This window comes from Erythranthe guttata, chromosome 11 (assembly GCF_056151865.1).
Source record: "Erythranthe guttata isolate IM_541 chromosome 11, IM_541, whole genome shotgun sequence".
In the NCBI taxonomy this organism is placed as follows: domain Eukaryota; kingdom Viridiplantae; phylum Streptophyta; class Magnoliopsida; order Lamiales; family Phrymaceae; genus Erythranthe; species Erythranthe guttata.
Genome location: NC_142543.1, coordinates 18,888,316 through 18,900,912, shown reverse-complemented (window position 1 = coordinate 18,900,912; position 12,597 = coordinate 18,888,316). Strand labels below are relative to the sequence as shown.

The 12,597-nt window shown below is 33.1% G+C and overlaps 1 protein-coding gene across 1 annotated transcript; it reads left to right on the top strand.

Moving 5' to 3' along the window:
• Positions 1–4,540: 4,540 nt before the first annotated feature.
• On the top strand, positions 4,541–5,466 carry LOC105960859 (putative calcium-binding protein CML46). The gene has a single exon (XM_012985069.2). The coding sequence runs from the start codon at positions 4,618–4,620 to the stop codon at positions 5,215–5,217; it is 600 nt and encodes a 199-aa protein (XP_012840523.2). The 5' UTR covers positions 4,541–4,617; the 3' UTR covers positions 5,218–5,466.
• Positions 5,467–12,597: the final 7,131 nt, after the last annotated feature.

Below are 12,597 nucleotides of genomic sequence, written 5' to 3'. Positions count from 1 at the left end.
GATGCCACAGGAGCTGTAAAATTATTTTAGCATATCTCAAGCATGTGAGTGTAATTTATCCTAAATTTTTTTTCTCACCTATCATTATTACATTAAGGAAATAACACAAACCTTAAAGACTTTTGATGCAAGAGTTGACAAGCCCAACATATCTTACAATATAAGATTAAAAACTCAAATATCCCACATTTATTTCTTCACATTGCATGTGAACTTCAATCCAAAAAATACTCACTTTTTTCTACCTCTTCACTACTACAATCATGGTAAACTTTTATGTACAACAACACCATCTACAATCATTTATCTTACGACGAACTTTCACGGAAGCTAACCGACCTAGACATTGCCGCCGGATTAGCTTGTAGCGGGGTGGTGGAAGCTTTCGGAACCTTCTCATCACTCTTTGTTCCCCATTCTAATGGCTCGAAAAGACGACCACCACTAGAATCAACTCCGTCATTCTTTATACCCAACATCGCCCAAATCGAACTCTTTGCAGCTTCTCCCGGATTGTCAATCCTCAATGTCTTCGGGACCCTCAGCAATTTCTCCGATTTACTCTCACTTTCTTGAATTTCTTCTCCTATTTACTTTCACTTTCTTGAATTTCTTCTTCACTCGAGGGTAGTTGTGGAATTACCCACGGAACATTCCAAGGCTATAAGGGTTGTACGGTACACCCAATAAGGGATGTGGTGTAGGATACAGAAGTACTACTTGCTACGGGTAATTACGCCAAGTGGCTCATCTCCAGTCATGCATTTCCGTTGCACCCTTCGAGGGCTCATCTCCTTTGTTTTGGATACTCTCGATTTTTTTTATCTGCAATGTTCAAAACTGAGACCATCCGCATAGTGTGGGATTACTAGGATTGGGATTTGCTCGTAGGGTTTGGAGAGCTTCCGGAGGGACATTCTGGTGGCGGAGCTATGTGGGGCCCACGTTCTTGTTCCTACGGCGGCCGGCACCTACCGGAACGTTCCGCATGGTTCCACATAATCTAGAGAAATTTGATAAGGGTTAAAACTGATTTTAAATAAAATGCAACTGACATTTATACTATTCAACCTCTCTGATGTATAGTGAAAATTGATTTAATCATACAATTGACTGGTACAATGGAAATGTTTTTAGGATATCTTAGAATATCTACAACTTGACGACAACTTTCTACATATTTATAGTTAGAATATTTCTATTTACAAGTGGTCAATAAGCTGGAAGAGAGGGCGCCTCCTGCACTTGTTGCTGGCATAAGTCACCACTCGGTTGTCTCACCTCTTCTGAACAAAAAGAGCAACGGTCGATAGGGTTATCAAAGTACTCTGAGCTTTCTGTTCCGGCACACGCATAGAAGAAATGACAAATTCAGGGATTGGGCTTTTTCCCACACCGGAGGGCACAGCCCAAGAAAGTGCAGTCGAAGTTCCAAGTTCTAATAGAACGGTAGTTTTGGGTTTTATCTTTTGAGTTTGTTTTATTGGTCTAGTTGAAACGTATTTGGCTCTGCAATTTTTTTTCTTTAATTTTTTGGAACGGAATTAAAATTAGTTATTGATTTCTGAAATAGTTGTATATATGTTATCGAAAGTGTTAATCTTGCCCATAATCTTAACCTACTAATGTTAGAAAATCTAGTAGAGAACCCATAGAAGCAAAACATATAAATAACATAGGGAGATGTAGCGAATCAAATTAATTTATACTTCATCTCTAATACGGTCAAATACTCAAAATATAACAATTAATACTATTTAAATTGAACCAACTCTCGTTAGAAGAGTTGGTATCTACCCTTTACCAATAAAATAAAGGTTTATGGTTCGAGTCTCCCATCCCTTACTTCCCCTTGTAATGGACTTGAATTTACTGAAAAAAATTCTATTTAAATTAGGGCTGTGCGTTGGTTGGATTGGTTAAAAACTAGCTATAAAACCAACCCAACCTATCCAACCAACTTTGGTAAATATTGGAAACCGTTATCGACCCAATTTACATAGTGATGGTTGAAAACCAATTTCGTGGGTCGATTGATGGTTTGGTTGATGGGTCATCCATCTAAATATTTTTTAACTTTTTTTAATATTTTATTAGTTGTCACAACGTTACGTGACTAGTTCAACAATATTCAAATAAAAGATTCAAAACATTACGGGCATATGTATTGCAATTAAACATAAAGAGTTCAACAAATAATAATCGTCCAAATATTTATGCTATATGCCTTAAAATTAAAATAGTTCAAATTAGATAATTATGTTAGATTTATTGCTTTTAGGATTTTGATCAATATTAGACAATTTAATAATTGTGATATAAAATAAAAATTTGAAATTAAAAATATTAAAATTTTTAATTAAAAATAATAAATAATAAATTAATAAATAAAGTTGGTTGGCCAATATTATCCGAGTAACCAACTTTTTAGCATATTAGAAACCATTATCGACCCAACTATACATGGGTTGGTTGACATTATCGACCCAACTTAAATGGGTCGGTTGATGGTTGATTATCCATCACGAATTATGAGTCGAAAATGGATTGGTTGGTGGTTAAAACCGATCCATGCACATCCCTAATTTAAATTAATAAATATTACAATAAAACTCATCATACACAAAAGCTAGTACAAAGCTTTTAAGAAACAAATATCTTATATATAAAATAAAGAAAACGCTGGGCCAATCCTAAGAAAACCTTAATGACATTTCTGTAATTATTTATTTTTAATATTTTTTCTATAATAATTTTTCGTCCAGCTTCAATCTCCTATTTTTCATCAATATTACTCAAATCTTAACAGATTAAGATAGAAATTCAATTTGGTCGATCTTAACTTATTTGCTTGAATTATAAATCTTAGACCACATGTAATGTTTAATTCCTTGTTCACAACTAAAGTTTAAATGACATAAATTTAAGGTGACGGGAAGAATAGTTACCACACACAAGATTTTTCTTCTGTTATTCATTTTTTTTTAATTAACTGCCATTGTATTTTAGCTATAATTGTTTGCTTTAAACTTTTTATGTTACCAACATTTAATTATTTTACACTAAAAGTTGATATAGAATATAATAATAATTTATCAATTTAATTGATTTTTTTTATTAAAAGACCACATATCAAAATAGAGGTGGAAACTAATCGAATCGAAATGAAATTTTTGAAAATAAAAAACTCAAATCTATTTTGATTCAAATCCAAAAAGATTTATCTTCTAATTAATAAGAGAGAAAAATGAATTAAAAAAAAAAGAGTGATGGAGAGAGTTAAGAAGGGTATAAATAAGTAAATAATTATTTTTTGTATGAAAATTAGGTATTTGAATACCAAATATTCTTTTAAATTTGACTCTAAAATTGGGTTTGTAGTTTGTACACACCTCATAGATTAAAAAATAAAAAAAGAAAAAAAAAAGAAAAAAAAGAAGCAAATGCATCTCCACTAGGAGGGCAACATAAAATAATTTACTACCTATCTTTTTATTGTTTTAGATAAAAGAGGTTGCCAAGAAACCTCCACTTCCAAAAGCACTAATTTTTCTTGTAGAAGTCAACTTCACACATTCACACAATATATAATTTTTCTAGTCTATGATAACTTGTATTCATTCAAAATTTTCATAGACAAATTCACACATTCAATCAAATAAAAAAAAAACAAAAAGACTAAGAATAGAAGATCAATTTTATATTGGATGGGTAAATTACAATCTCCGCCCATGAGGTAAAGTCTATTTATGAATAAACTCATAATTTTTCCATAACTACATCCACCCCGTGCAATTTGCATATTTTTTACATTAACACTGTTTTATAGGGATGAATGTAAGAAATTTACAAACTGTAGAAGACTCGATGTAATTTGTCAAAAAGAAGGTGTTTTTGGGTTACAGTTTACCTATAAAGTAGATGATTGTAATTTATCCTTAGGGTGTACCCATAAATATGGTTGGGGTGGCCCCCGCCCCCTAAGAATTATTTTTAAGCTATTTTTTTTAATGTATTAGTTAATCTACTTGCCCCCAAACTTTTAATTTTGTATATTTCAGTCCATAAAAAAAAAAAAAAAAAATCTTCTCTTAAATTACCCCGATATTTCCGCCCCCAAGAAAACCCCTGGGTCCACCCCTGTCCTTGCGTAATATTACATTAAACTAGAAGGTAGATCATATCAAATACCATAACTTAAAATAATGAAAATTTAGTCAGAAAATTATCAAATATTTGAAAGTCATTGATTATCAAAATTAAAAATAAATAAAACAAACACCGTAAAAATAGGGGAAAAAAATAGAATAATAAATAAAAATAAATAAAAAGGGAAGAAATTTCTCAATTTGTCATGCAGTGACCTTTTTCTTGTCATGTTCGTTCCACCTTCTCCCCTTGACTAAGTTACCCTCACCACATAAGGCAACTTCCTCTCCCTTTCAAACCCTACCAAATTTCTCCCAACTTTTACTACTATATATATATATATATATATATATATATATATATATATATATATATATATATATATATCCCACCTTCAAAATATTTCTTATAATCATCTTTTTTTTCAAAGAATTCTTCTTCTTCTCCAAACATATAATATAATCAACCATGTCTCAAGACTATGCAAACCAATTTCCAATCGAAAACTCCCCACTAATAAACATTATTCAACTGGTTTTTCTAATCGTGGGATTAGTCGAATCCATCGTGTTCTTGTGTGTAATAATCGACACGAAGAAGATTCGAAACTTTTTCGTCAGATGCAACCGCCATCGTCACTCCGAGCAATTCCGATCCAAAGATTCCAAAGAAGATTCCGATCCAACGGTGGTGAAACAGTCGAAGAGAGCAGCCGTCGGTGATGACATCGAAATCGTGCTGAGACGCTTAGGAATGTTCGACGATTCGGACGAAACGAGTCTTCTAGAAACTTCGTACGCGGACGTAGTTTTTAACCTATTTGAAGAGAGGAGTCCGTGTTTGGATGAAGTGAAGCAAGCTTTCGACGTGTTTGATGAGAATAGAGACGGGTTTATCGATGCGAAGGAGTTGCAAAAGGTTCTTTGCGCTCTGGGATTAAACGAAGGATTAAACGAAGGATTAGAGATGGATAAGTGCAGGAGAATGATTGGGGTGTTTGATGAGAATGGAGATGGAAGGATTGATTTTGATGAGTTTGTCAAGTTTATGGAGATCAACTTTTGTTGAAATTTATTCTTTCAATTTAGTACTAATTTTACTCTTGCATATATAATTTTTCGAACGTCCTTGGCAAAAATCATGGATTCGCCAGCGGTTTGATTTAATTTGTATTTTTTAATTAAACTCAATTTCGAGCATCTCGGGGCTCTATCATCGCCATGTGGCAATCGGGGCCCCGCGTGCACGAGCTGCTTACATCAACTTTTACCGATTATTGTTTTGTTGTGTGGAATCTAATCGAAGGAGGTTTTGTTACATCTTTAAATTGTGTCGAAAACCCCTATTTTACATCTTTAACCGCAACGTCGATCAACACAAACCTTTTCCCAATGCGAATACGGAATACCCTCAATATCTTGTACGATTACGTAGATGAATATCGAATTTTAGTAGGGATTAATTATATATTATGTCCATGGAAAAACTCAAAAAAAGTGATAGCTGCAAATACCACACACACACATATATATATATATATATATATATATATATATATATATACAGTGAACATGTGATATCACTAGCTTGATTTTGTTTACACTTATTAAAAACGATTTAAGTTTTTACTCAAAACAAAATGCACAACGAAAATTCGATACTAGTCCAATATTATTAAGACGGAGAAAACAAAAATAAAATAAAAATAATAATAATTAAAATACTAAAATCAACCGCACACGAGTCCACGACGACATGATGGCCTATTCCGATTGCTGTTGTTCCATTCGTTTAAACATCTCGACGAGCAACTCCTCACCACCACCACGTGCGATGACTGGATTGACGTAAGGCGGGAGACCTAATTTCTCGAAATAAATCTCCATAGCCTTGTCCACTCGGGTGATGTACCGTTTTGATATAGACACAATCTTGTCATTGTGGATATGCATATGGGGGTGGACACCCTGTTGGATCATTAATCCAACGTTGGACTTATATGTGAAATATTATGTGTTGCAAGACTGTCACGTAAGATTAAGCCCGTTAAAGTGATCGACTAAAGTTTTTCTAGATTGGGCTTTAATGTGTCTAATAGGGTGTGGGCCTTTAATGTGTAGAGACATTAGGGTAATTTTATTATAGTGATGGGCTAAAATAAAATTACACAAGATAGCCCATTAGGTTATCTATATATATTGGTCATGGTCCCCGGGTCACATGTACGAATTCCATTCTCTATGTGTACCATCGACATACAGAAAACGAAGAGAAGTCTAAAGGGTTCTCGGGTTTCGGATGTACATGATGATCTTCCAAGATCGATGATCGTTTTATATCAATTCCACCGGAGTAAGGTACGCTTCCAATTTATGTTTATGCACAATATTCTTGATGATTCGGCATGACGGTTCCATGGAATTTATTCAAGTTTATTCCAACAAGTGGTATCAGAGCCGACCATGTTTGAATCATCGGGGATTTAGGTGTTATATGAGATATGATTTTATGGATTTGATTATGTAAATTGTTATCATATCTGAATCCATAATTGTGTTATGTAATCCTGAATTAAGATGTAAGAATTTTGGTCGGACATTGAATCTGAAATTAGGCTAGTATTGAATCTTAAATGCGTTTTAATTTCTGGATTGCATATCTGATTTTAGTCTCTGTCTCTTTATGCGAATCGAATCTGATATACAATTCAATTATTTGAAATTGTTCTATTGTTATTGATTGATTCCGTTTTGGATATAAGTTTTTATGGTTCAGTCAATTCTCATGAATTGAATTAAGATTGAAGAATTAAGTTTTACGGCAAAATCTGAAATTCCAATTCGCAATGGTAAATCAATGCGCGGCTGATTTGGTTTTCCGGCCAAGCCATCCTTCGGCACCCTATGGTTCCACCACCACCATACCAATATAGCGAACGCAAGTCATTGTCCTTCGCAATTCTTGGCGGCGGGGATTCGCTAATAAGGGATCTTTAGTGGCCGACGGAGAGAAACTGTGAGTTGTGTGTTTTCGGCGGTGGTGTTGCTTAGGTTACAGTCATGGTGGTGGCGGCGGGTCTGAAGAAAGAAAATTGGGTAGAATGGAATTTTGGGAAATTACAATTTAACCCCAGATTTAGGGTTTCTGTAATTTCAAATTTGGTCCCCTAGTTTAAGTTTGAGATATTTAGCATTATTTCAATTTGGCCCATATTTTGGTTATTCCTGATTTTGAGCCGGGGTCGATTTTAAATAATGTAAAATCTGTATTACAGCCCTCAAAGCTTTCGAAAAGTGCATTTCAGTCCCCAGCTTTAAAGTTTCTCTCAAAACTGTGATAAACATTCAGAAAATATATTTTTTAACCCCCAAATTAAGTATTTCTGAATCTTAGATCCCTTTTCACTCAAAGGCTTTCTTTCAAAATTTCAATTCAGTCCTTTAAGTTGAAAGATTTTCTGGTTTTGGGCAAGGGCAATTTTTTAAGGAATAAAAAGTTAATTTAAGGTTTTTTGGGGCCACTTGAAATTTATGTTTTACGAAGAATCAAACGAATAAGTGAATTATTTTTAATTCTCTTTAAGAACTTGTTTGGTCAATAAAGTGAGATTCAGTTTGAATTTCAATTTTAGTTTCCTGAGGCATTTTATTTTGGGGAATTTCAGATTTCTAAAGTTCGGGTCTTCTTGGATTGAAATTTGGATTAATTAGTCAAATTATGGATATGAATTATTATAATTCAATAGGTTTTGACTCATTAAAGTAATGGTTGTTTGTCAATATATGTATGGGTTATCATGTATAACTCAATAAGCTTTGACCCAATCGATATTTGGCACGTAGACTCGTGACTTTATTGTAACTTTGAGTCTTTATTGTTTTGTGAAAATTCATAAGAATATGGATTTATTTGTCCGAAATTTGTTGTTGGCTTTAAATCTAATAAGGTTGAATTTGTGAGCTCATTTTATTTTAATCTCAAATTCAAACAAATATGAATTTTACGATTTATGATTTAGGTTCATCTTTGGGTTATAAAGTGAAGATTTCTAGTTGACTTTATTTTGACTTTAAATCTAAATAACGTGGGATTTGGGTTCATAAGGTAATTTAATTAGGCCTCTGACTAAATTTGTTTTTTTTGAGAAAGTCTAAAGGCTTAAATTCAGTTAAAATTCAAATATTGGTTTGGTTTATGTATTTTGATTTGAATTAAGAGAAGCAGCATCTCGCCTAAGTGAGCTCTCCTGTGAAACTTAATTTATTTTAAAATACAAAAGGTTTTGTGCATGTAATAATGTGGGTATTGTGTCGGCCCTAAGGAAGGCCAATACTTTGCTGAATTGCATGTGCATATTGTGGTGGTAAACACGTGGCGATTATTTGGTGTTTTGCATGTGAATAATAGTTTGGCCCTAAGGTAGAATTATTATTTGATGTGCTCTTATTGTCAGTGTTTGATTACTACACCAAGATATCACTTACAAGTTAATATCATTGTCCAAAGATAAGTTATTAATGGAGTGCCCGATATCTTGAGATGGAATATACCTTTATTTGAATTTGTGGTTGATATATAATAAATATGTGACGGTTATTAGAATTTCATGTGAACTGTAAATTGGCCCTAAGGTAGATTTATTGTTTGACACGATAGTTTACCGTCAATATTTATTTATAAAAAGTTCCCGCTTAAAAGTTAACGAGTCGTCCATAACGTCAAGTTAACATTGGGCTAGGTATTTTATGATAAATGAACCCAATTCCGTTTAATTATGTCATACATACATAGATTCAATTTGATATTTTTATGACATAATAGTAGTTGTGAGCATGTCTTCTTGAATATGTTCTCTATTTAGTTCATGCTTCCGCTTCTGTATTATCTGTCAAAGTTAATTTTGGTTCTTGTGCGTTATAGCACAATTTACTTATTATTTAGGGTGCACAGATCTTGATTTTACCTTTTAAATAGAACGAACAACTAGTTTTTTCGGAATTAAAGTTTCCTTAAGGTTAAGATAAAAGGGACTTAAAGAATATGATCGTTCTAATTATAAGTATTAAGATCATTTGGTGCACTATTTAAGAAATCTTTAGCGGCATCAAGATTGATAGGGCAAGCACTAGAATATTTCTTAAGGCACTTTTTTGATACGTTTTATTATTAAAATGAGAAGTTTGAATCAAGTATAGTTTTGACTAATCTTGTTTCATTATTAATAAAAGAAAAGAAATATAAAGGAGTACATTCAGTATTAGTCTAATCTCACTTTCGGCTTAAGCACTAAAGTTACGATTTATTAACTTTAAAGTGCATATGGTTTGATTTTTCTTTCTATATCTATAGTCAACATAAGGTTTGTTTCAAAACCTAAAGGATAACTGAATTCTTTGTCAGCTCATGTTTGACTATGTGTAGGAATAAAATGACATAGACGAGAAAAGACTAAAAGTACGCAGTTAACTACTATCCCATAGAATGACACATTGTTGCAGTAGAGACATCATAATAGATTTTCCAAAAGTAACAGAATCATGTCCGCTTTATCTGTTATTTAAAGATATGAGTCTCCAAAGTATGTCAAATGACAAGTAAGGTTTTGCTTCTAATCTTAAGAGAAGCACTAAAGACTGCAACATATGGTTTTAAAGGATGTATAAGATCTCTTAAGGATATTGAGTTTAAGGGGGGAAAAGGGTTATACTCATTGTTTATGAAAGAGAGAATTTATTTTTCTCATTTTGTTGCTATAGACAATAATAAAAATAATTTCTTGTCCCACATAAAGGAAATTGCTCCTTAAAGATAAACTCAACAACCTTAAGAGAATACAGTATTAAATTGAGTTAAACTTAAGATGATAATGACATTTAAGATCTTATCAATTGTCAAAAGTGTGAAATCATTTGGTCACAAATGTATGTTTGAGACCGTTTGATTTTAATAGACAATGTTGAAAAAAGTTATAAACAAAGTCTAATCACCTAGAGTTTCACTCAATACGGACTCTATTTTAGAGTTTTAGGATTCCCTAAAAGGTGTTACAACTCATAATGATTATCTCATATTTGTGAGGTAAATAAAGTTAATGTTTGTATATACCATGTGATATGTGGGAGATAATGATGCACATCTCACTCAATGCCCAATAAAGATCTTACGGTAAAGAAGAATGCAAAAGGTTCCCTATGGCGTCAGCTTTGGGAAATTATATGCATACTTCGGTATGTACGCATTCGGCTAAATCGTACATAAAGTTTGACAGATATTTAATAACTCTTTAAAGTGGATCTTTGAAAAGGAACAAAAGGGTTATACAGTAATTATAGAGAATATAAGGTCATTTATGCTCATTTATCGAAATCAGTTCATTTGGGAGATCATTTGATTTTTTGATTTCGAGTTTGTATGATGCTTGTAAATTATAGATCCATTTAATGTATACCTATTTAAAAGAGAATTTAAGTAAGAGTGTTTAGCCAACACCAAAACTCTTTTAACTACGGTAACCAGTTTATAAAAGCATCTTATTTTGTAATATACAGAGTGGATAGGTGTCTATAAAATACGTCGATATAAACTCCATTATGTGTACACACTAAGGATGTCACCCAAAAGGTCTCATGAGCATATTGCTCGTATGGGTGTCATATTATTTAAGGATATTCGGTTTTAGTGGGAGTTTATAATAAATGTGTTATTTTGGCGTAGACACAATTTTTTGGGTTAATTCGGATTAAGGATACTCTTAGGATAATTTCTGCAGAAATAAGGTTTTGGTTTATTCACACTCTGATTTGTTAAGGTTTGATCTCGTTAAGGAGGACCAATTGGAAATAGGTATGTTAAGGTCACATTGCATGACATTTCCATGCTACACATCCACATCATAATCTATGTCATTCAATTCTGTTGATATTGTGACCATTGTTGGGTCCCGTTACGACTAATGTGAACGAAGGCCCCTTTGATTCAGTGTTAGCATGATTGATGGACGAGATTGGTTATAGACACACTTCAGTAATGACAGCAAAGTTGAGCTCAAAATTTATTTATGCAACCTATAATTATAAAGTTACACATATAGTCCAAGTGGGAGATTGTTGGATCATTAATCCAACGTTGGACTTATATGTGAAATATTATGTGTTGCAAGACTGTCACGTAAGATTAAGCCCGTTAAAGTGATCGACTAAAGTTTTTCTAGATTGGGCTTTAATGTGTCTAATAGGGTGTGGGCCTTTAATGTGTAGAGACATTAGGGTAATTTTATTATAGTGATGGGCTAAAATAAAATTACACAAGATAGCCCATTAGGTTATCTATATATATTGGTCATGGTCCCCGGGTCACATGTACGAATTCCATTCTCTATGTGTACCATCGACATACAGAAAACGAAAACGAAGAGAAGTCTAAAGGGTTCTCGGGTTTCGGATGTACATGATGATCTTCCAAGATCGATGATCGTTTTATATCAATTCCACCGGAGTAAGGTACGCTTCCAATTTATGTTTATGCACAATATTCTTGATGATTCGGCATGACGGTTCCATGGAATTTATTCAAGTTTATTCCAACACACCCCCCTTACCTAGAGCCAGGTGCCCCATCATCATCACAGTCTGCGTCATCTCCATCGACAGCTGGTCTCGCTCATTATCCAATTGTTCAAGCTTCTTCGACATCATCTCCACATACTCATCATCAATATCATCAATATCATCGTCGTCGTCGTCATCATCGTCGTCATCATTATCGTCGGGGATTAGGTCCGGAAACACGTCGTTTACGCGTGGGAGCGGGTGCTTTAGGAGTTTCAGTATGGCGGAAACATCTACGTACTTTCTCATATCCGTTTCCGTGATGTCGATTATTTCACGGACTTCCTTGATTAACTCTTCTGTTGCGGATACGTACTCTTCGTCGGAGCATAGTAATTTTCCCATCTTCAATCCCGCCTGAATTTATATATAAGACTTTTTATCAAACAAAAATTCTTATCAAATATATAAAGAAATTCAGATTGCAACAGACACAAAGAACACACGTACACACACATACAAATTCAAAAGAAAGATGAAATAAATTCAGAACAAATAAATTAAGATTATAAAACACTAATTGAGCAGAAAATCAAATTAATATAATCCTCTGGAGTTTACTCACCTTTGTTCAATTAGATTGTTCTTTAACTCAGAGATTAAATACACGGAATACATATATATATATATATATATATATATATATATATATATATATATATATATATATATATATATATATATATATATAGACGATTGTACACAATTCTATTTGTATTCTATCTAGTTTTAAAAGCCCAAAACATCACAAATATTTAGTTTTTGTAATTCTTTTATTGTACTAGGGGCAAGTTTGTAATTCTTTGATACTTCTTTTATACCGCCTACAACTTGGTCTAGT